This window comes from Notolepis coatsorum (genome assembly GCF_963971535.1).
Source record: "Notolepis coatsorum genome assembly, chromosome: 16".
Lineage (NCBI taxonomy): Eukaryota > Metazoa > Chordata > Actinopteri > Aulopiformes > Paralepididae > Notolepis > Notolepis coatsorum.
Genome location: NC_140180.1, coordinates 46,084,205 through 46,108,721, shown reverse-complemented (window position 1 = coordinate 46,108,721; position 24,517 = coordinate 46,084,205). Strand labels below are relative to the sequence as shown.

General features: G+C 43.6%; 2 protein-coding genes across 2 annotated transcripts; one reads left to right on the top strand and one right to left on the bottom strand.

Moving 5' to 3' along the window:
* Positions 1-125: 125 nt before the first annotated feature.
* LOC311242599 (large ribosomal subunit protein eL42-like) lies at positions 126-17,209 on the top strand. Its single transcript, XM_084331582.1, has 5 exons — positions 126-228; positions 10,706-10,811; positions 14,812-14,879; positions 15,472-15,594; positions 17,131-17,209. Exons 1-5 carry the CDS (start codon positions 226-228, stop codon positions 17,149-17,151), a joined length of 321 nt encoding a protein of 106 aa, XP_084187708.1. The 5' UTR covers positions 126-225; the 3' UTR covers positions 17,152-17,209.
* Positions 17,210-19,520: 2,311 nt separating this feature from the next.
* LOC311243334 (alpha-galactosidase A-like) lies at positions 19,521-24,248 on the bottom strand. Its single transcript, XM_084332526.1, has 2 exons — positions 24,119-24,248; positions 19,521-19,910 (listed from the first exon to the last, which is right to left on the bottom strand). The coding sequence occupies exons 1-2, from the start codon at positions 24,122-24,124 to the stop codon at positions 19,584-19,586; spliced, it is 333 nt and encodes a 110-aa protein (XP_084188652.1). The 5' UTR covers positions 24,125-24,248; the 3' UTR covers positions 19,521-19,583.
* Between the last annotated feature and the right edge of the window lie 269 nt (positions 24,249-24,517).

The following is a 24,517-nucleotide window of genomic DNA, read 5'->3' as shown; positions in this document are numbered from 1 at the left end:
AAAGAGTGCCTAAGCTTAACCAGTGTAGAAACAGGCGTCGGCCAAATCAGAGAGCGTCTCCGAGAAATACGGCTAGGAAAAAAAATAACATCATGTTCCTGCCTTTAAAAAGGCTTCCGCATGGGGAGGACAGTCTCGTCTCGTGGTTAATGGCTGCTGGTTGGTGTTTGGTCTCCGTGTGGGAGATGTGTTCTTTGGAAGCCAGTTTGTAGCCCTGCCTAAGACATGGTGAGCCAATATTACCTTACTTAGCTGAGCTGAAGGGGTGGTGTTTAAGCAAAATAAATACAGCCTTTGCATTTATGTGTATAGGCCACATATCAACAATATGTAAGGGATAATGTATAGCTACGAGGTCATTGTCGCAAAATAATTGACCGACACCGAGTTTAAAATACCGAGCCGCCTTATTTTGCGATGATGACCGAGTATAGCTATACATTATCCCGCTTATTACATGGCTAACTTATGTCGTATATTTCTAAATGAAAACATGAATAAATGCAAGTGAAATGTACCAGGTAATGATTAGAAAGACAAAATGCTGATTGAGAGAAGGGCCATTTTAGATATCCCCATGTGAGTTATTTCTGAGACACTAGGCTTGAGGCAGGTTGACTCCCCAGAAACAGATGGCTGACCTTAAGACAATAAAACTGACCCCTACCCTAAGTAAGGACTTTCAAGTTACGACATGGCAGAGTGGTCAGGGGACAGAGTGAATCGGACTGTAAAAAGAGCCTCTCAGATAGATGAGTCAGCAGCACTCAAGTGAGGCCAAGTGTTCAAAATGCATCAAGGTTTAGCAAATCAGAAAACTAGAAGGTAAAACTATACAGTATTGGTCAAATGTTCATCAGGAAAATAAAGTAAAAAGTGGACCCAACTGAAGACAAGACAGTGAGTCACTGGCTAGACAATAAAGAATTATCTTAGTATTCTAAAATGCAATTACAGAATGGTAAAGAGTTTGTAGATGGAAATAGCTCATGTTTTATTATCTATGCATCAAGAGCCAGTCTGTCTCCCCATAGACTATGAAAACTGTTGTCACAAGAAGCATGAAGAGATGACACGCATTAAACTAATCAATGATTAAACAGCCCGGCAAGGTTATATGGTGAAACGGTTGTGTCAGCGAAACATGTGGTCACAGGACACCAGCAGACAGGTTTCTGCTGGAATGTGACCAAAATAAGGAAAGCGTATGGACGTGAATAGGCAGGCAGGGACGCTCTCTCTCTCCCCCTCTCTCTCTCTCTCTCTCTCTCTCTCTCTCTGATAAAAAGGGCTGATGGCGACGGACAAGGAGAGACACACCCGGTGACGGGAGGAGGAGACCAGAAGGAAACCTGGAGACTGGAGACAGACACAACAGAAAGGACCTGGAGAGACACACAGAACTCGAGAGCAGAGCCTTGACACAGCGAGAGGGAGACACAGACGATGACAGAGATCGCATCGCAGCTGGAGCGCTGAAAACCTCCACCGACAGAGGGAGACTCGCCAAGCCGGCTACGGCTGAGCCGATGACACAGAGAGCGATTGACACCAGAAGAAGAAAACGATCGCCTCGCAGCAGGGGAGCCAGACTCCACCGAGGGTAGACGAAACAAGCGCTCCCAAACCGCAGAGGACCCGGAGGCCAGGTTGCCTTAACAACCAGACCCGCAAACCACTAAGAGAGGACTCGTTGTTGCCATGGACAACCTGAGACGACAACAGCCACATGAAAGAGACAATTAGATTTGAACCAAAGAGACGATGTACTTGTTGATTCCTAAGCTATGGTATTAATAAACAACCGCCGCCCGTTGATCTTGACCACGTTGTCCGTCTCCCCTCACTTGAACCGAACATCTGAGAAAAATACCTAACCAATGCAGAGGAAAAGGGTAATAGAAAACTATACGATCAATGAACTTAGATAGAGATAAATGAAGCAAGAATGATACTTCAATTGGTCCGTGACCCGTGCTGCATTCGGCCAGTACCGGTTGAAGACGACAACAGCCACTTCTCAAGGACACGGAGAGGTTCTCTCCCCCTCATCGAAGCTCTCTACGACTGAAAACTGAAGGATCGTCACCATTTCGACCGAGGCCAGTGGGAATAGGTAAGTAGTACTAATGTGTTTAAGATTGGTAATGGGCGAAGCAGTCTCGCATTTTGGGGTTGCTATTGCATTGGGTAGAAATGAGATGGATCAGGTTATGTTGGTGTTGGAGGAGTACCGGGGTCCAGGTTTCACAACCTGGCTCTGGTCTCAGCCACACACCAGCGCTGCACTTATAGCGTAGGGGTTAGGGGATGTTCAGTTAGGATGCCTATAGTTGGTACAAGGCCAAGTGAGGAGAAGGAATAGATGTCTGTATTTAGTTATATCAGCTTAGGGGATAGGTTAGGGATTAGGTAAAATATTTGAGGGGACCGGTGTAGGAGCAGTAGAACGGAGATTAGTCACAGATAGCGGGAAGTGGGACTGTGCGTGACGTAGTGGTTCATTAAAGGGTAAAGAGGAGTAGTCAGATCTTAAAAAGAGTAGAATAAGAGTACCGTGGTGAAGTACGGGGATAGCCTGGTTCCGCGAAGAGAAACAGAGAACAGGGAGATGTTAGGGTTCGGGCTAGAATGCTGTAGAAACCACACTTAGAATCGGTGCGACGGAGTAATGGACTTTGGAAGACGTTCCATAAGCGAATTACCACTTCTAGTCCGACGTCATTTAGGCTCAGATTGGCTAAGGTCGATATCTGAAGAACATCAGCCGCGTGGAGGAATGCAAGGGGCTCAACGGGTAGCGGGGAGTACGGTCGGACACACGATTTGGCCATATAACACTCCGATACAAGCCAACAAGGGGCGCTATTAAAACACTTCACGGGCTACTATACATGAATGGAGTGGGTTTTCTCAGGGGTATAGCAACGCGGACTCAGTAGAGATATGAAGCACTTTGGAAGTAGATACTGCACAGGGGGTTAGAACATAGGAGGATATTGTGTGAAATGGGCAGCAAATGCGTTTGGGATAAATGTGTGCTAATGAATGGTATGCTTATGAATGAGACATTGTTTTGCTAAGTATATGTGTTTGAATGGATGAATGTTAGGAGCTCTGAGTGAATGTCAAGGTATTTTTTGTATTATTATGAACCAGGTGGCCAAGGCTGCAGCGGGGAGAAACCACACCCCTGTCCTGCCAGCATTAGCTGAGCGCGACGAGACTAACGTGTGGACGCTGTGTTGCGTTTTCGAGTGAATTGAATGAATGGCAAGTGTGATGGAACCTAGGAGATGTGTAGTGTGCGTTGAAATTTTTCAAAACGGTGGTGTGGAGGTCTAAAAGTAATGTAGTAACGATCAAAGAAAACGGGGATTTTTGAGCTGACGACGTCATTGGGAGCGTCGGAGCTTGGGGTGCGTTTGATATACTGTGTATTTCGGTCAGGCGGGGCCAAGCGGGCGAGCGTGCTAGAATAAGGGTAATGATATATGTTCTGTGAACGGGGGCTAAATAGGATTAAAGTTATGTTATGGGGGAAAGCAGGGGTTGTGTAAACGTTGCGATGTGTTGTGCCGCTCGGATCAACAGGAGACTGGGCCGTTTGGGAGGAGTGATGTTGGATGCTAAGCTAAGCTGGTGCTAGCGGTACTAAGCTAACGAAGCTAAGATGCTAAGCTACCTGTGCTAACAATATAGCATGATTGAACTCTCGGGGAATCTCGCGTGTTGCTACTCTTTGCTAGCGCGGGATCTTAGAGGGGCGGAGGACAGGGACTTCTGGTGTAGAGGGTTCTGGGAATTGTAGTTTTGTGGTTGAGGTGGAACGTCGAGTTCCCGTCTTGGGGTGGTTTACGTAATGACGCACTTGCGGGGGAGGCGTGGGCGCCTCCTACAGGAAGTGGTGAGTGCTATAGTGCAATGGTGGTGATGGACAAGACGTTCCAGCGGAGGGCGCTGTTGCCTCTTTTATAGTTTCACCTTTACAGGTGGAACGAGGTGCAGTAAACAATAGAGATCAGTTGTGATTATTATAGGTTTTGGAGCGCGGCAATCTGTGGGAATTTGTGAGTTCTTTATATCGTTTTTTTCTATTGTTGATGATGGGTGTGTAATTCAGAGGAATCTGGATTGTCTCTCCTAAGATTGGAAAGGGACCCAGCCTTGAACTGCACCTGAAGGTAAAATAAGGGGACTTCTTCCGTTCATGTGAGGAGACCTTACCGCCGGAAGTGGAGACCTGCATCTCTGTTGGGGGAGAGGGGCCGGCGTCGGACAAGGCAGTCCTAAAAAAGGAGCTGGTTGTTGCGTCGTAACGGACTGCCTAAACCTTACGGGGAGAGGTGCATCTAAGTAGGGGAAGGAGTGCATCCGAACGGGAGGAGGGTACTCTTAACTGGAAGGAGGTTAAAAGGGTCAAAGCGGTGAAGCAAAAGCGAATAATACATTTAGTCGATACGCTAATCGGGCATTTAAAAGTAAGACATAAGGTTAGGATGAACAGATTCATCAAGCAAAGAGAGGTTGGAACGGATGGAAGACCAGGTTTACAAAGGATTATTAGACAATGGATAGGAAGGGGATTAATGATTATATTTCCCAGGAAATCAGGTGGAGAGAGCACACAGGGGATTGGAAACCTCCAGTGTTCCTGTTGAGGGAACGGACAAAAAACAAGATAAGCTGTATCGTTATTTTTTCAAACAAATCACACTGTGTCTCTCTAAATATTTTAGTATAGTGTTGCCCGACATTTCCAATGCATAACGAAGAGTGGAAATAATAAGGGAAATGCCACTGTATTAAGTCTGGATATTTTTGCTTTCTTTCTGTACAGGTGCTCGGCTGAACAGGAGCTCTGGACGATTTCCATAACCATCTAGGGAAAACGGCTTTAATGCGCCTTGGTATAAGTATGAATGATAAGCCAGTTATCAATCCTTGTCTGCACAGTAAAAATTTGACAGTGTGAGTGTTTTAACTCAAGTAAGTAGAAGTAGTGGAAGACAGAGAAACTTGTTTTTTCAAACGGTGATTACAAGAGTGTGTTGAAAGTGGAATGAATGACAGTAACATAGGAAGTTCACCTTAGTGGAAAATTGATAGGAACAACTGAAGCATTAAATGCAGTAACAATAGAATAACAACAACAACGATATGGAGGAGGGCCTTAGTGATCGGGCCATTGGGGGGAGTAGGCCGAGAGCCTCTGCAGACATTTCCCAGATAGACTTTACCAGTGATGATCTGATTGATATGGACTTCTCTCATGTGACCAGTACGACAGAAAGACTTGAAATGTTGACTTTGGTTCCGATACAGGGGAGTGAACCAGTGACAACGGTGTTACTCCAACCAGAACCGATTCAAGCTGGAGTGTCCATTGCAGGCGACTGCGGTTTAACCAAGGGGCAGAAAAAGAGACTGAGGTTACAGCAGTCCCACGAAGTCCACTCTGGCCGGATGGCTGGAACTGAGACCGACAGCAGGTATGGAATACACGAACAGTTTCTACAGCCCACCCGTTTCCCATGTCCACCCTGCCCTCAGCACCAAAGCCGAGATGAGAGGCGGAGCCCAGCGATGGGAAGTCAAACCGCTAGTGCTGAGATGGGGGAAGAGGCAGCATACTATAGACAACAGGGAGCGTTTGTGACAGCTTTCGAACAACACGAGGCAGTTCATCGAGATCTGATGAAGACACAGCTGGAGATCGGTCAAGCCGCACACGAGACTCAGAGATTGGAACGAGAACTGGCAAGAAAGGCTGCGCTGCTAGAAGCGACAGCTGTTGAGATCATGCTTCGGGCGTCTGACCTAGGCCGCTGGGATCAAAGAGTGCCCTGTGCCCCGTTGCCCGGACAGGGAACTGGGCCGCGACAGGGTGAACAGAACCGCAGGAGGGGTGAGTTTCCAGGCCCCTCCCAACAAGAGAAGGCCCGAGGAGAGGCAGCAGAAAAGGACAGGTATGCCCCTCTCTCCTCCAGGCAACAGGACATGCGACCAGAGGACGGGAGAGGGGTGGACCTGGCGAGGACTGTGGGAGGCCAGCCGAGAGACTGTGGGAGTCGTGGTAAACTGGAACCCCTGGGATGGCCGGCGTCGGCTGTGTGCTGGGGTTGTGGGGAGGTTGGCCATTTCGCTCGGTCATGTTACAAAGGGTGGCGGACTCAGCGAACGTCCAGTAAGAAGCGAGAGTCCAAACAGGGTTGCTGGGAATGTGGAGAGTTGGGACATTTTCAGAGGGGGTGTCTGCATAGGTCATAGGTTAATTAAGAGCAAAGCGGAAGTGCACAAACAAAGCCTATTGGGTGCTCGAGTAAATAGAGTTATTGATAAATTAAAATGGAAATGAGACTGATTAGAATAAGGATAGAGATGAGGATACATAGATAAGGTTTGATTAGGTGTGCAAGTTACTAAAATGGTTTGGAAGACTAACCAGGGTAAGTTGGGGCTGTTGATGGGATGAAGTAACTGGGAAAATTGCATGGATTAATCTAAACTAACAAAATTTATGGTTTTAGGCAGGAAAAATGGAACATATAATATTAGACAGAGTTAGAAACAAAGGACTATTTATAGTAGTGATTACAATACTTGATCAAAGGGTGGTGAAAGTTGAATTAAGGAATTAAAAAAAAAAAAAAAAAAAAAAAAAACGCAAATTATTATTTCATTACTTATTTTATTTCTTTTTGGATTTCTAAGTTCTGTTTGGTGGGTGTGTAGCATGTAGGCACTCACAATTTTTTTTGTTAATTTGTTTGTTTTTGTTTGGTACTCTGATAGTTATAGGAACTGGCTGGCTGGGGGAGTTCTCTCGCCGGTCAGGGATAGCAGGTGGTGGTGACACAGCGAGACTGGTAGGAGGTCTGATATAATGAGCTGGAAACTGGGAATGGACGGGAGCTGGTTCATGGTTTGTTTTCCGCTCATTAAGACTCCAGATGTAGAATCTGGAGGGTTGTGTCATTTTTTGGGTTATGATAAGTGTTGGGGAAACATATCTCTCTGTCTATAGAAAGCTCTGTAGGTTTTTGGTCGCAAATTGGCCAGACAGTGTTCATGTAGAGTGCAGACATGTGAATTTGATGATTGACTTATGGAAGACTCTGCACCGGCTTGTTGAAAGCTGGCGGAGTGTGTGTGATGTGTGTTTAAAGGGACTGTGGTTTGTTGACCATGCACATAGGTTCTGTTGGTGATTGGCCTCGTCTAGAGCTGACTGTCCGGACCGAGGAGCTGTCGGGAAACAAGGTATTTGAAAGTGAAATAATGGATATTCCACTGTCAAGGGTGGAGGTAGTTGTGTTGATCTTGAGATATTGAATCTAGTAAAACAGTACAGCACAAAAAGAAATGAGACAAAGATGATTTGATTGAATGCTAACGTAAGAAGCTGTGAAATACATAGATAATTAATTGGAGAAAAATGTATTGTCAAAATGCAGAACAGTAAAGATGTATCTGCGAAAATAAAAGTTTCCAATCTATTGTGTGTTTTGTAAATAATAATCCAAAATGCAAAAAGGACAGAGGGAAAATCGTTTCCTTCTGGGGAAAATCGGAGCAGTACCAGAGACCTGCATACAACGAAGAGGCGGTGATTAGCACAAGATACAACAAGAAGAAAACGGTCAAAAACGAGTTAGCAGTAAAGGCCTCAGGAGGTTTAAACAGGGATAACTGACAGGGATGAAAGCGAAGAATAATTGAGGCCTCAGTGGTCTTTTCAAGGAGAAGAAATAATTTATGTTGCTTGTTTGAATTTCCCTCAAATGTTTAGAGAGTTAATCTTTTAGTGGTGTGATGTATTAATCTTTTCTTGCAGAGTCCATTACACAAGATAGACATTTAAGCTAATTACATGGATAAAATAGTCTAAACAAAAAAGCTATTATTGAAAGAGTGTTTCTTGTAAAAACAGGAACAGCTTTCTTAGACTGGATGTCATAATAATAACTGATAAATGTGTATAACTGTGAAAGGAGGAAAAGGTAGGTAAAATGATGATTTTGTAACTGTACAGATGGAAAGGGGGTTGTAGTTCGATTTGGGTAAATTTTGGATTTTTTTGAAAATTTTAGAAAATATTAGCAAAAATTATGATTATGATTTTTAAACATGTTTAATTTAGAAAATTAATGTTGTATAGTGGGTTATTAAACCCCCTAAGGGTGGATTGTCGTATATTTCTAAATGAAAACATGAATAAATGCAAGTGAAATGTACCAGGTAATGATTAGAAAGACAAAATGCTGATTGAGAGAAGGGCCATTTTAGATATCCCCATGTGAGTTATTTCTGAGACCCTAGGCTTGAGGCAGGTTGACTCCCCAGAAACAGATGGCTGACCTTAAGACAATAAAACTGACCCCTACCCTAAGTAAGGACTTTCAAGTTACGACATGGCAGAGTGGTCAGGGGACAGAGTGAATCGGACTGTAAAAAGAGCCTCTCAGATAGATGAGTCAGCAGCACTCAAGTGAGGCCAAGTGTTCAAAATGCATCAAGGTTTAGCAAATCAGAAAACTAGAAGGTAAAACTATACAGTATTGGTCAAATGTTCATCAGGAAAATAAAGTAAAAAGTGGACCCAACTGAAGACAAGACAGTGAGTCACTGGCTAGACAATAAAGAATTATCTTAGTATTCTAAAATGCAATTACAGAATGGTAAAGAGTTTGTAGATGGAAATAGCTCATGTTTTATTATCTATGCATCAAGAGCCAGTCTGTCTCCCCATAGACTATGAAAACTGTTGTCACAAGAAGCATGAAGAGATGACACGCATTAAACTAATCAATGATTAAACAGCCCGGCAAGGTTATATGGTGAAACGGTTGTGTCAGCGAAACATGTGGTCACAGGACACCAGCAGACAGGTTTCTGCTGGAATGTGACCAAAATAAGGAAAGCGTATGGACGTGAATAGGCAGGCAGGGACGCTCTCTCTCTCCCCCTCTCTCTCTCTCTCTCTCTCTCTCTCTCTGATAAAAAGGGCTGATGGCGACGGACAAGGAGAGACACACCCGGTGACGGGAGGAGGAGACCAGAAGGAAACCTGGAGACTGGAGACAGACACACCAGAAAGGACCTGGAGAGACACACAGAACTCGAGAGCAGAGCCTTGACACAGCGAGAGGGAGACACAGACGATGACAGAGATCGCATCGCAGCTGGAGCGCTGAAAACCTCCACCGACAGAGGGAGACTCGCCAAGCCGGCTACGGCTGAGCCGATGACACAGAGAGCGATTGACACCAGAAGAAGAAAACGATCGCCTCGCAGCAGGGGAGCCAGACTCCACCGAGGGTAGACGAAACAAGCGCTCCCAAACCGCAGAGGACCCGGAGGCCAGGTTGCCTTAACAACCAGACCCGCAAACCACTAAGAGAGGACTCGTTGTTGCCATGGACAACCTGAGACGACAACAGCCACATGAAAGAGACAATTAGATTTGAACCAAAGAGACGATGTACTTGTTGATTCCTAAGCTATGGTATTAATAAACAACCGCCGCCCGTTGATCTTGACCACGTTGTCCGTCTCCCCTCACTTGAACCGAACATCTGAGAAAAATACCTAACCAATGCAGAGGAAAAGGGTAATAGAAAACTATACGATCAATGAACTTAGATAGAGATAAATGAAGCAAGAATGATACTTCACTTACTAACAATATACCTAATTCATTTGACAAATCGCAGTTCCGTGTGCTCTGTCAGCCCAAATTAAGTCATTATTATTATCGCGGGCAGCCCGGTGTTCTGCAAAATTCTACTCTTCCTCGAATTCTGCTGCCAGCGCTCCTGCGCTTGCGCACGCATGCGCATGACCCACAATCGTTCACTCTACAATATTCTGCCACCTTGCTGACGAACGTCATGTTGAGTCTTGTTGATATATCTTAAACAATATCTTAAACATATGTTTTTCATTGCACCTTTTGAACTGTATAAGCATGTAAGCATGTAATTGGCTTTGCATGTAATTGGCTTTGCAGCTGAATGTATTTGTAGATGATAACATGTCGGTACACCTGTTGGAGTTCGGAGTGAACTATAGGGTGACGTCACCCAGCTGTCAAAAGATATAGGCGATTCGCGCTACGGCAGCAGTTTTCGAGGAGGTTGTAGAATTCGGCAGAACACCGGCAGGTGTGTGATTGGCTGCACTGAGGGGCTTGATTACTCCAGCTGCGAAAAACAATAATCACCGGTGGTTATCGAAAAATAATTCACCGCTGTCGGGGGCTATTGACCAATCACAAGCAAGCGTTTCGGCGAATGTGAGAACGCCATGTAATATGTTAAACTGCTGCCTAGGCCTTAGCTGAAGTAATGCTTCCTAGTTCCTAGCGTGACGTTGAATGAGAACTTTATTTAACAGATTGCAGAATGGGTACAATACAGTACGGCTCAATACATACAATTGTTAAGGGGATGCAGACCTGAGAAAGACGTTTGTCTTGTTTCCATCAGGGTCCCCCATTTTCAATTCATATAGATCATGTTCATTCACCGCGCCCCAAGCTAACGTTATATTCCCAATATGTTAACATTCTAAATTTGTATTTGTCATAATGCAGTTAAACGGACAACTAACACCATACAATTAAAATTGTACTTTACTAATACAACCACGTGTTCGCTCATGTTTTTTTCTCTGCCTAAACTATCCTTCATTTCTCCTAAAGGTGAACGTCCCAAAGACCCGCAGGACGTACTGCAAGAAGTGCAAGAAGCACCAGCCTCACAAAGTGACCCAGTACAAGAAGGGAAAGGATTCCCTCTATGCACAGGGTGAGTAAACATGGGGTAATACACAGGGAATGGATTATTGTAGTGCAACAAGCGGATGTCAACACTTTCTGTCGACTGAGTCACCTGGGGAGGAAAATAACTGGTCATGACAACGAGGTCCTCTTTAGGTTTATTTCACATAATGTAATTTCCACCACGACACCTGCTCTCCGTGAGAGCTAGAGAGACTGAGGGGGAGGGAACAATCTCTTATACCTGCTGCGTCTATATTAAAGGCAGCCCAAGAGTCCTTCCGCATTGGCGTTTTGCGCTCCGATTGGCCGAGCGCGCGCATGAGCTGCGACGCGCTCCTTACGGCACGGGCACACTGCTAACTAATGAATTTCACGCACGGCTCCCTCGTGAGATCGCCCCCCTGGTCAGGCACACTGGACCTACGACTTGAGCGTGCGGAAGCGCACCGAGGAAGGCACATTTACATTGGGACAGCTGTAAATGCCTAGTCTATATGCAAAGTCAGTCATTTTAGAATGATGATAAGTGTGACTGTACTCCTGAAAGAGCAGCGTGTAGCCCCAGCAGCAGCAAGAGATTATTATTATGCAACATTGTAATAGTTATAGGTATAAACAAACATTCGAGGCGTTCATTTGCAGATACAGACACAGCTGGTTGAACAACATCTATATCTGTGGTAAGAATGCAGATTATCAATTGTATTTCTGTGACAATGCGCGTGGCGCACGCCTCCCGCGCCGCCTCAAATAGGATTGAAGCGAAAAGATAGCTTGCCGCTCGCGAGGCGCGCTCGCGGCCAGTGTGCCTACTATCGTCCGTTAACATGGGAGCGGAGGTGAAGAGTCAGCCGCCCGTCCGTCCGTGTTCATTCGTCAGCAGTGAGCCCGTGCCGTTAGCCAGGAATCTAAACTCTGTTTAAGCTCCAGAGAGCGAGGCTGAAAATCCACAGTTCTTGCCCCACTGATGGAGCCGAATCCCGGATCAGAGTTTTCTGATGAATACCCCCAAAATATGGAGGTCCCGAACGCAATTAAGTATTGATTACGCCGTCACAAATCATTAAAAAAATATACAGTTAACTGGAGTATGTTTCTTTACATATATGTTGGATTAGAGAATTGGTTTGTCATGACAATCTAATAAAAAATCGCAATTTACCCGGTGGCTACAACAACAGACATCATTGTTTACAATGAATGGTGGGGCTAATCCACACGGACGCGTTAAACTAAGCGCCGCGCTCGCTCACCGGCCACCGGAGCACCGCGCGGCCCAGCCCCATCGTTCACTGTAAACAATGATGCATGTAGTTACTGTGTGCGAATTCTCTAATCCAACATATATGTAAAGAAACAACATACTCCACTTAACGGTATTTTTTTAATGATTTGTTACGGCGTAATCATCAATACTTAATTGCATTCGGGTCCTCCATATTTTGGGGGTATTCATCAGAAAACTCGGATCCGGGATTCGGCTCCATCAGTGGGGCAAGAACTGTGGATTTTCAGCCTCGCTCTCTGGAGCTTAAACTGAGTTTAGATTCCTGGCTAAGGAGCGCGTCGCAGCGCATGCGCGCGCTCGGCCAATCAGCGCAAAACGCCAATGCGGAAGGACTCTTGGGCTGCCTTTAATATAGACTCATACCTGCTACCTGACGTCAGCTGCTATAGGCGTAAGTCTATAGTGCCCTCTTGTGGAACAGTTAACACTTTGATTGCCTAAGGTTAAATTCATGATATACCATCTGTTGCCAGCTCTATTTAACATGGAGAAGTTCCCCTTCTTTGCAGGGCTATAACTTTTTAAATTCTATTGCTAGATTGCCATTATTAGGGCCCATTCAAGGTCCTATATGTATTGTTCATGGTGTAGCAACGTTAAACTTTTTCATTCACATATTCATACTAAAATATGATCTAAAGTATAGTATGTTTTCATCTCTTTCTGCAGCTTTCTCCAGAACGTGATTTATAGCCCCAAATACATTATATTGATGATGAAATACAGTTAGGTAGTAATCTGTGCGAGATCAAAAATTTCAATTGGACGTACTTTTAGAAGTTTCTACGTATCATCTGATATTGACCGGATGGGCGGGGGATCGTTTATAATTCCGTGGGCAACGTTTTACCATTCATCTAATGTGGGTCAAATGTTCATAGCAGTTAGTGTCGAACACGGTAAATATTACACGCTAAAACTCACCCCAGTCTCCGCGGGCCGTTGGGCGATCAGCGTGGGGTAGACAGTTTTCCATTATGAGATGTTGAAATACCCGGTCCATTTCCAGGTTGTATAATAATATATACGTCCAAATCATGTTTTTTCGAGTTATTTGCAGCGATCGATGTTCACTGTGTGAAGACTGAGTCTCTCTAACATTAGCGAGTGCCCGGACCACATATGGAGTGAGTCCTGCCGGGTTAAAGGTAACATCCGTTTTTTCGATCTGCCGATCGGCCACCAGATGGCGGTCTTGAACTGCTAGAGGATTGAGAGGAGATCACACTTGTGTCTCAGGGCCCCGGAAAGGAAATATGATTCCGATCACAGATTTTTGAAATATTGATATCAAAGACTAGTTACGGCGTCTTCGGCAACTTGAGCATGGCGGGGAAGGACGCCTAAACTCATCCTTTGGCAACTAAAGTGTTAAAGTGCAGTTATATTCAGTCATATTATTAGTTACATTTAAAGAAACTCCAAAATTTTGGGAAATTAGCTTATTTGGCATCTACCCTGGAGTTAGACAAGAAGGTACATACCCTTCTTCTCTGTGCATGCAGCAGCGTTTCCGTTAGCCGGTAATTACCGGTATTTGACCGGCAAAATCTGTTGAAGTCCGACATATTTAATCTCTCCGGTCTTAATGTCCGGTGAAAATTATTCCCTGAGTCTAAGCACAATTTGATTATTTGAATTGTATTAAAATAGGCTCAAATTAAATAGCCTATGCGATGAACGAAACGATCATTACATTTGTTTCCTCGTTGCTTCTAATAATGACAACGACGTTGTCAGCGAGAACTTAGTGCTGGGTGTGCGAACTTTTGTGAAGCTGCAGAGCCGGAGCAGCAGCAGCACAATGCAGTATTCCAGCAGTACTCCAATTCAGCCATTTTCAGCCAATGTTAGGTGGGGGGCGCTGCTGTGCGGTTCCCAGAAAAGAGCCAATAACGGCTGAATCAGCTGCTCTGCAGCGCCATACTCTTTGCAAATAAGTCGTTGCGAGGTGGAAAGAGTCGTCACGCAAACCACGATAATGTTGCTGTTTCTCTGCTTTCTCAGTTCTTCGCTTGATATAATTAATACAAATGTCCAATATAACGGAATTCGTTAGCTCATAAAAATGTGATTATAACAGACTGCTGTTTAGTGTCGGACCGACTGCCCACATACGCGGTCTATTTTATTTCAAGTCAGCAGCAGCACGGAGTATCGAGGGACTTATTTTATTTGGAATATATTAATGACTGTATACGCAAAAGTAGCCTAGTTTTAAGTAATAATATTATAAATCTACATGCCTTGAGGATGACATTCTTTATATAGCCTGCCTATCAATTGTTTTAAAGCTCAATAAACTATGACCGGAATTAATCTCATTTGTCCGGTAGATTGAAATCTTGCAGGTCACGGAGACCGGCAACAATTTTTTCTAACGGAAACCCTGGCATGCAGTAGGAGTAGGAAGACGCACACAGTTAGCCTAGCTTAGCGTCAGTCACTGGAAGTAGGTTCCTCCATTAGCCTAGTTCCAAAAGTCTTCCTACTCCTAATTCATGCACGGAGAAGAAAAAGGTATGCATCTTGTCTAACTCCAGGGTAGATGGCAAATAAGCTAATTTCCCAAAATGTTGGGAGTTTTCCTTTAACACTTTCACATGGGAACTTTTTGTTAAACCACAAGTTGATTGTATTAAGTGTATTTTCCTGTCCATGTCCTAGAATATTGCAGCCTACGTTGCTGGCTGGGCATTTCTCCATGAATTGACGCTAAACTGCTTGTTAATTGCAGGTAAGAGGAGATACGACAGAAAGCAGTCCGGTTACGGTGGTCAGACAAAGCCCATCTTCAGAAAAAAGGTGAGCATTTCTACTGAAAATGAATGACTGGGACAACTTCACCTGTTAACAATGTTCATGGAATGATTAGAAAGTTTCATTTGTGGAAGCCACTGTTTGGCACATCATGGTGCGTTATCTTGGATGTCACATTTATCATGGGCTCTTTAGCCACATAGCCTTTATGGTTCGTTTAGCCACATGGCCTTCATCATGGTGAGTTTAGCCACATGGCCTTCATCATGGTGAGTTTAGCCACGTGGCCTTCATCGTGGTGCGTTTAGCCACATAGCCTTCATCGTGGTGTGTTTAGCCACATGGCCTTCATCATGGTGCGTTTAGCCACATGGCCTTCATCATGGTGCGTTTAGCCACATAGCCTTCATGGTCGTTTAGCCATCTGGCCTTCATCGTGGTGCATTTAGCCACGTAGCCTTCATCATGGTGCATTTAGCCACGTAGCCTAACCCGTAGTTAACCCCGTAAGCCAGAGCGCACTGGTACGAGATTGATATCACGCCATACCCTAGCCCTGTAAGTGGCAAAATATGGCTAGGGCTTAATGTTAACCTGTTGTCAGAATTATGCACTAATCGATAAACAATGTTTCCAGGCTAAGACTACAAAGAAGATTGTGCTGAGGCTAGAGTGCATAGAGCCCAACTGCAGATCCAAGAAAATGATGCCCATCAAAAGATGCAAGCACTTTGAGTTGGGTGGTGACAAGAAGAGAAAGGTAAGCAAGCTTTGTTTCGGGTTGTCTTGCTGCTCTGGTAGGAAACTAGGGTTGAGGTCGATGCAACGGAAGTTCATGGTGTTACTTCTGGCAAAAGCTGTCCTGGATGCCCCACAAACTGTAGATAACTAAGTAATGCCAAGGAATTTTGAACAGCCACCTATTCGTTCTCAGGTGTCGACATAATCGACGACGTCTATCATAAAAACTCGTCGACGCAGAATTTTTGCGTCGATGCGTCATAATTTTTTTTATATATACTTTTTTCTGACGTGGCTTCTCAGCTCTGGTCCAGCTGAAGACAAAGCAGATTAACAGATTGAACATTGAGCATGACCGGCTTTGTCTACCATCACCCCAGACTTTGAGACTGTTGTCAGGAGCAAACAACATCCCCATTTATCCCATTAGTTCCCCCAAACTTACTGTCGGTCTGTTATGTTGAGCTAAGAAGTCTGCTAAGAGCCCGGAAAAGGAGCCGCGCCCACAGGAAGCAGAGATGGAGGGTGTGACAGAAATAATCGTTAGATTAGTCGACTAATCGAAAAAATAATCAAGTCGACTACCAAAATAATCGTTAGTTGCAGCCCTCTTCTCAGGTAATGTATGGTGGCTAGGCTAGAGATGTTAATTGGATGCCGTGGAGGTGTGTAGCGTATGTTTTATGGAGGATTTTCCCTTTTTAAGCTTGGTAACTTGATTTATAGCATCGGACAAGTTTTGTAATGGATTGTCACACGCATGGTCTCTGGTGCCATGCTTTTATTTTTGGATGGAGCTGAAGTTTCCTATCCTGAAACTCAGTAAAAATAGCAGACTTGCCTGAGCACAGGCTTGGGTCCTTTTACACCTGTGTTGTCCAGTTGAATTGACCCCAGGAACGTTTCCTCTCCTGCTACAGTTCTGTTAGGGACATGTGTAACTTGAATCAAACATGGCACCCTGGTCCACTCTTGAGGTGGTCTGAGACCGCTTCCTAGTGAACCCTGGTGTATTTTGTTTGAGGTGAGAAAGCAATTGGACCAAATGCAAGTACATTTATGAAAAATCACATTTTAATTAACCTTATTGGGCATTTCAATGTTATTTCCAAATGCTTTTTCACCACCACAAGATCATTTTAGCTCCTTTTGAATTCCATGCGTTCATGATTCACGGGATGGTCGTCTCTAGACTAGCACATAATTAATCACAAACAGTTATTTAAAATGTTCAGATTGTTTTGAAATGTTCGATCATCGGATTGTATTTTGTGGTGTAAATTCATGGGTAATAATATGCTTATTAGTTTTTAGCTGCCATAACCTGAGGCAGTGCTATTCTTAATAGACCTGTCTCAAACCCTGCCCCTTTTCTTGATCCTCCAATCACAGCTGTCGCTTACCTCGGACTTCCTCGTCAGAGGTAAGCGACAGCTGTGATTGGAGGATCAAGAAAAGAGGGGAGGGTTTTGAGACAGGTCCTATTGACCTTTGGCCCCATGCTCTGCTGCCTATTGGCCTTTAGTCTAACTGCTTTTCCTTTGTTCTCTTCCAGGGCCAGGTCATCCAGTTCTAAGCTGTGGATCAATCTTCTGGATGTGTCACTGTTTTTCAATAAATCCATCATATTTGAATCTGGTCCCTGTCTTAGTAATTTTTGCAGTACTTGGTTGGATATTTATACCAGGGCTTGAGGCTTGTTTGCAAGTTTCCCTCGTATTGAGATGGGACTTTGTAATTTGGACTCTATAATCTGCCTATTGAAAAGGTGGGACTGTTATTTATCCCAAGGTCTGTTCATTTCTTGACTCTATAACTTCTATTAAAAGATTTCAGTTTTTGGCCCATCACAAATGTTTCGTTCAATGGTCAAGCTAAGGACTGCTTGGAATAGGTCAATTGTGCAAAGATACACATTGATTATTGAAAGGTAGTGTTGGTAAAAATATAAACTCGTAAGGAATGAATATAGACTAGTTACAATTGAACAGTGATGTTATTAAATGTGGAATTACATCAGATATAGTTTATGGATGTATATCATTTCACATTTTTAGACTAGCATCTGGAGAAATCTCAAAACTAAAATAAAACTGGTTGGAAGCTGTTTAGAGACAAATACTGGTACATTGATAGGGTAGTTTGTAGTGAAGCCATAAAGATGTATTTTTCTTTCCATCATGGTAACTGGTCTAATATTGAAATGGCTACATTAAACTGATTTTATTTGGTAAGTATACAGCACTGGTTAATTAATTTGGGGGAAGTGATATAGATTTTACAGCCCTCTAGTTTTTCAAGGTAAATAGCCTGAAAAGTTGTGACATTTCACTGTCAACACCTTCAGGTGGTGACATACAGGCGTAGTGAGGTCTGCATAGCAGTGTAATTCTGTCCATATTTTACCATGGTGTACCAGTCTTTCAGGGCCCTGAATTAAAAAGGTTGAATCATTGATTTATAGTGATCTCCCTGTATCACATTCTTTACTTGATTTTTCATAGTCATCTGAAGTTATCATTGGTTTATTTTCTCTTGTGATGCATTTCGTGCCTGCCAATGTGACTTAATGCAGCTCAATTGCCATAGTTATTTAAAGATAACATGTGTTTATCACATGTCATTTGCCCACCAAGATGTTGGACAAGATGACTAGTATGCACAAATGAGACATAGAAATAGAATGTTCAAGCATTGATTAAGAAAATGCAATAACAGTCTACAGCACACCTGCATATATCATTATCCTGAGTGTCTAAGCCATTTCTTCATAGCTTGTTTAAAGTCGATACTTTATATAGACTGGCAGTTTATTCCACTCACAGGCTGCTGAGTACCGAAAGGTATTTTGCAGTTTAATGTTAAACTGCCCCTGGGTGCATATGTGTGGGTGTCCCTAAAGCACATACAATTTAGTTGATAAAGTATAGCTACATCCAGGTGAGTGGGGGTAGGAAGCTTCATCACTACTCTAATCATTTTATTTTGGGCAGTCTGACTTTTTTTTTTATTCCCTTGGGTGCACTACAGTCTGTACCAGAAGGGGGCAGCATAGTCAAAATGACTGGATCAGGGCACCTGATAACATCCTTAGTGTTTTAAATGGTAAATGGCTGCTTTTTTATATAGCGCTTTTATCCAAAGCGCTTTACAATTTGTTACACATTTTTACCCATGCACACATTAACTAACACATTCACACACCGACGGCGGAGGCAACCATGCAAGGTGCCAACCTGCTCATCGGGAGCAATTAGGGGTTAAGTGTCTTGCTCAAGGACACATCGACACGCTGCCCGGGAGGAGCGGGAATCGAACCGGGAACCTCCGGATTGCCAGACGACTGCTCTACCTCCCGAGCCACTGTCGCCCCCTATGTTTTACTATCCAACATCTCAGACTTGTGCCAGGAATTTGGTCTTTTGGCTTATTTTAGCAAGGGCATTCAAGGCCTTAGCCTCCCCTGTGAGATGTTTGTCTACGGTACATCCTAAATAAACTACTGAATCCTCACCAGCAATGACTGACTCTCCTACCTGGATCTTCAACCCTGGGGACTTTCACAGCTGTGCTTTGGATCCAAAGTTTTGTTGGTCAGCCATGTTCCCACACTCTGAAGCTCCTTACTTAAGGTCTTCTCTACCTCTCCTTTGGCCTTGATGGAACATTTATTTAGTTTTATTTCTTGTGTTTATGTCATGGCTGCCTCACTCCTAAGTATTTGATCTGAGAATCTAATACAAAAAAGTACTTCCTTCCTCAGAAACTATTAGCTACCCGGGAGCTTTAACATTTCAGAAATTAATCCAGTGATTCAAATCCCAATTCACATTGGCTGTAAAATGCAAGCATCTTTGTCTCTAAAACCTGATGTCCCTGTGAAGAAAAACAATAAAATTAACAAGCTGCCAAATGCATTCGCTTCCCTTTCAGACAAGACGGCAGGACCCAAACGAAATTGCAAATATAAAGTGCATAACTGCAACATGTGTGACCAGTCAACTGAAACTACACAATGGTGTTGTTGTCCCTGATGGTAATTTGCTGCCAGTGCTTGTGACAGGTCTTGAAATCACGGCCAATGGGAGTGATGGACAACAGAGCCGTGCCTGAGCGGTTGACGACCACTAGCAGGTTGCTATGGGCAGTCTGGTTCCCCAGCTCCTTGTAGACAGGCAGGATCTGGGTGACGTTACACTGAGGGTTACAGATGTTCCAGCTCGGTAACAGGTCAACATACAAGCCTCGTGGACCACCGATCTCCTGCTTGTTCAACACCGCTAGAGCCAGCCTGCCGTTGGACAAAGGCCTCTCCCATACTTCAAAACTCTTCCCCTGTGGATTAAACGGTGGAATAATCTGTCACAATTTGCATTGTACACTAGAGCCATTCTTTGTTGATTTAACATGTGTTTTGCTTGCTTATCTGTTGAGTCACTTATCATTAAGTGAATTTGGACCAATAAGATGCTTAGATTGTCCTTCATTGTTACACTGATTGATTGATTGAAAATGTTATTAACAGATTGCAGAATGGGTACAATACAGTACAGCTCAATACACACAATTGTTAAGGGGATGCAGACCAGACAAAGACTTTTGTCTTGTTTACATCAGGGTCCCCCATTTTCAATTCATCATAACATATGACATACAGATAGACAGTACTGCTACATCTAGACATTTATGACATACCAGATCTACAAATACAGTACTGTTTGTGATACAAACAATTTTCTAAAAAAGAGTATATACATTTGAGGGGGAAGAAACTGTACATTGGAGGAGGTTGGGTAGGGGGGGGTTGGGTATGTTGGGAAACTGTACATTGGAGGTGGGGGGGGGGGGGGGGGGGGGGTTGGGTGGGTCGGGGGGGGGGACTGTACATTGGAGGGGGTTGGGTTTGGACATTTACAGGGGCCAGTTTCGGATTGCAGTCTCCCGTAGGTGCTCTTTTAGAGAGGTTTTGAAGGTGGGTAGCGATTCACATTCCTTTACAGCTGTGGGTAGGGTGTTCCATATTGTTGTTGCATAATTGCGAAACGTGTTTATTCCATTGTTTGAGCCGAATCTGGGTTTAACATTATTTGTGGAGCTCCCTCTGGTGTTGTGGTTGTGGTATTCACTGACCTTTGGGAAGTATTTTGACATGTACATGGGTACCTTAGTGGTGTCTAAGTGGGCAGGGGTGAGGTGGGTTCTAGTAGTAAGGTCAAGCAGTAGTCTGACCAGTTCGTTTTGTGATGTTTGTAATTTTGTTTTAAGCGCCTTTGAGGTGCACGCATAGTCATAGTACCCTTGAATGAGTGCTCCTGCCAGAGTCTTCAGGGTATTCTTGTTTACCAGAGAGGAGATCCGGTACAAGAATCTAGTTCGTTGGTTGACTTTTTTTATTACATTGGATGCCATTTTGTCACAGGAAAGATTTGCCTCTAGGATGGAACCCAGGTAGGTAATTTTGTCTTTCCTTGTGACAATATTGTCACCCACTGTAACTGCGAAGCCGTCGGTCTTGCTGAGTTTGTTATTTGAACCGAAGAGAATGGACTCTGTTTTGCCCATGTGTAATGATAGTTTGTTATCAGCGAGCCATATGCAGATTTTGCCTAGTTCCGAGCTGAGGGTTTTTTCAACCTGCAACTTGTTCTTGTCAGAGACCAGCAGGGCTGAGTCGTCCGCAAACAGGAACAAGTTGCAGTCACAGGCTGACGACATGTAATTTGCATAAATTAGGAAGAGTAGCGGTCCTAGTATGCTTCCTTGTGGAACACCACAGCTCACTGTGAGGGGGGGGGGATAGAGTACCGTTTACCTCTACCATCTGTTCTCTCCCCTCCAGGTAGCATTGCATCCAGCTCACTGATAAGCTATCAAAACCAATTGCTTTTAGCTTGTCCATTAGAATGGAGTGATTGACAGTGTCGAAGGCCTTTTGTAGGTCCAGCATGACCATGCCGCAGTATTTGCCCGCGTCCACCTCTTGTTTGATGTGGTCGTTCAAATAGAGGAGGCATGTGTCAGTGGAGTGGGACGTTCTGAAGTCAGATTGGAATTCGTAGATTAGATTTTTTTCCGCCAGGTACTTTTCGACCTGTTCGTAGACTATTTTCTCCATGACTTTCGAGATGGAGGTAAGAATAGAAACAGGGCGGTAGTTGCCTGGGTCTAATTTGCTGCCCTTTTTGTGCAGAGGGGTCACTCTCGCAATTTTGAAGTCCTTGGGGACGTGCCCCTGTTTTATAGAGAGGTTTATTATGTGTGTGATGACTGGGGTGATGGCGGCTGCTGCGTCTCTGAGGAATTTGGAGGGGATGTTGTCATGGCCAGTGGCCTTTTTAGGTTGGAGGGCGCTCAATTTTTTGAGTACCTCATCGGTTGTTACCATTTCAAGTTTGAAGTCGTCTTTGTGGACCCCTAGGTTTTTGTAGTATGCTACTATGTGTTCTACCCCATAATGCCCTGAGTGGGAGGGTAGTTTGTTTACCAGTGTTGTGGCTATGTTTGTGAAGAAGATGTTTAAGTAATTGGCTACAACCAGCTTGTCTGTGATGAGCGTGTTGTCCGTCTTTATGTTTATGTTTGAGAATCTGGTTTTAAGTTTTTACTGCAGCCTAGTTGATTATTGAGTAATTTCCAAAGTTCGCAGGGTTTGTTTTTGTTTTCCTCCGTTTTGTCGTTGATGAAATTTCTTTTTGCGGTTCTGATCATGGTGTTTATGTCATTTCTTAGTCTGTTTCTTTTAATTTTTAGTTCAACCACGTGGGCTTGGAGTTCACTGTTTGAGCTTTTGGAAAGCTTTGTCTGACTTTTATGAAGTTCAGAGCATTTTTTGTCTCTGGTTTTCATAGTGGCCAGTATTTCAGTGTGCATCCATGGCTCAGCGCAATTTTTAACCCTGGTGGTTCTTATGGGTGCCATGTTGTTGAGTATTGCTGTGAATTTGGTTTTGAATCCAAGCCATGTTTCTTCAACCTGTGTACCACTGAGTTCATCTGACCAGTCCAAGCTCCCCAGTTCTAGGTTAAAGGCCTCTCTAGAGTAAGTTTTGAGGTCTCTAGATGTGACTGTTTTGTGACAGCCGGCCTTCTGTTTTAGCTTTTTGCGGGTACAAAAAATCATATAATGATCACTTAACCCACATGCTATCACCCCTTTATTGGAGATCATTGACTTGTCAGAGGTCAAAATGAGGTCAATGGTGGTTTGTATGTTTGGTTTATAGGTTTATTCACATAACGTTATTCACAACACAGCCAGCTGTACTGTACATTGTAACGTTATAGGTTTATTCACATAACGTTATTCACAACACAGCCAGCTGTACTGTACATTGTAATGTTATAGGTTTATTCACATAACGTACAGTTATGTACGTAGTTATGTACGTTGTACAGTGTCCCCCACCCACCCCTCATACCCAACCTCCCCCCCCCACTCCTACCCAACCCCCCCCCCACCCATCCAACCACCTCCAATGTACAGTCCCCCCCCCACCTACCCAATCCAATGTACAGTTTCTACGTCAAATGTATATACTTTTTTTTTCTGGACTCTTTTGGTATCACAAACAGTACTGTATTTGCAAATCTGGTATGTCATAAATGTATAGATGTAGCAGTACTGTCTATCTGTATGTCATGTATGTCATATTATATGTTACGATGAATTGAAAATGGGGGACCCTGATGTAAACAAGACGAAAGTTTTTCTCTGGTCTGCATCCCCTTAACAATTGTATGTATTGAGCTGTACTGTACTGTACCCATTCTGCAATCTGTTAATAAAGTTTTCAATCAATCAATCAATCAATCACGTTATTTCACGTGACGCGTTCAACTTGTTTACACTCCCCACTTACTGTAACTGTACCATGACGCACTCCCCACTTAACCCAGTTAATGCCTTAACTAGACAGTTACAATACATGTAACATTTAGATTAACCCAGTTAATGCTTTAGACAGTTACAATGTAACATTTAGATTAACACAGTTAATGCCTAACTGTACTGTCTATCTGTATGTCATATATGTTACGATGAATTGAAAATGGGGGACCCTGATGTAAACAAGACGAAAGTCTTTCTCTGGGGTCTACATCCCCTTAACAATTGTATGTATTGAGCTGTACTGTACTATACCCATTCTGCAATCTGTTAATAAAGTTTTCAATCAATTCAATCAATCAATCAATAACTAGACAGTTACAATATAACATTTAGATTAACACAGTTAATGCCTAACTAGACAGTTACAATATAACATTTAGATTAATTAACCCAGAGAGAGGCTGGTGGTCAAGTCAAGTCAAGAGTTTTATTTGTCACAAGTTGTTTATTTGCATACAAGTTTACAATGAAATGTGAGTGGTCTTGCCCGCAAGGATGTGCATAATACAATAGTAATAACATATAATAGAATCCAATAGAACGACATTGTGCAATAAAACAAGTAAACAGAGTAGGGCATATCGGTATATGTACATAAGTTATTTAGGTCCTGTCAATAGTATTTTTTTAATGATTCGTTATGGCGTAATCAATACCTCCATGTTTTGGGGGTAGTCATCAGAAACCTCGGATCCGGGATTCGGTTCCCATCCGTCGGGCAAGAACTGTGGGTTTTCAGCCTCTCTCTCTGGAGCTTAACGGAGTTTCGATTCCTGGAGGAGCTTGTGGCGGCTCATGCGCATGCGCGCGCTCAACCAATCAGAGCGGGGTCTGCAGAAATGGAGCTCAACCAATCAGAGAGGGGTCTGCACTCTGCAGAAATGGAGCTACGAAATGTAGAGACGCGTTCCTGCCGCGTGATTACCAAACCTAGCCGCATTTCTGAATCAGCAAGTCAACTTGAGACTGAAAAACATGTCTCCATGCATTCATTTTCTCATTTTTGGTGGTGGACTATGCTTATTATTATATATATTTTTTTATTTTGTACGTTT

Bases quoted from the DNA above. Each gene is read 5' to 3' on its own strand.
- LOC311242599 (XM_084331582.1), top strand. The intron at 14,880-15,471 runs GTGAGCATTTCT...CAATGTTTCCAG, and splicing joins AGCCCATCTTCAGAAAAAAG to GCTAAGACTACAAAGAAGAT. The intron at 15,595-17,130 runs GTAAGCAAGCTT...GTTCTCTTCCAG, and splicing joins GTGGTGACAAGAAGAGAAAG to GGCCAGGTCATCCAGTTCTA.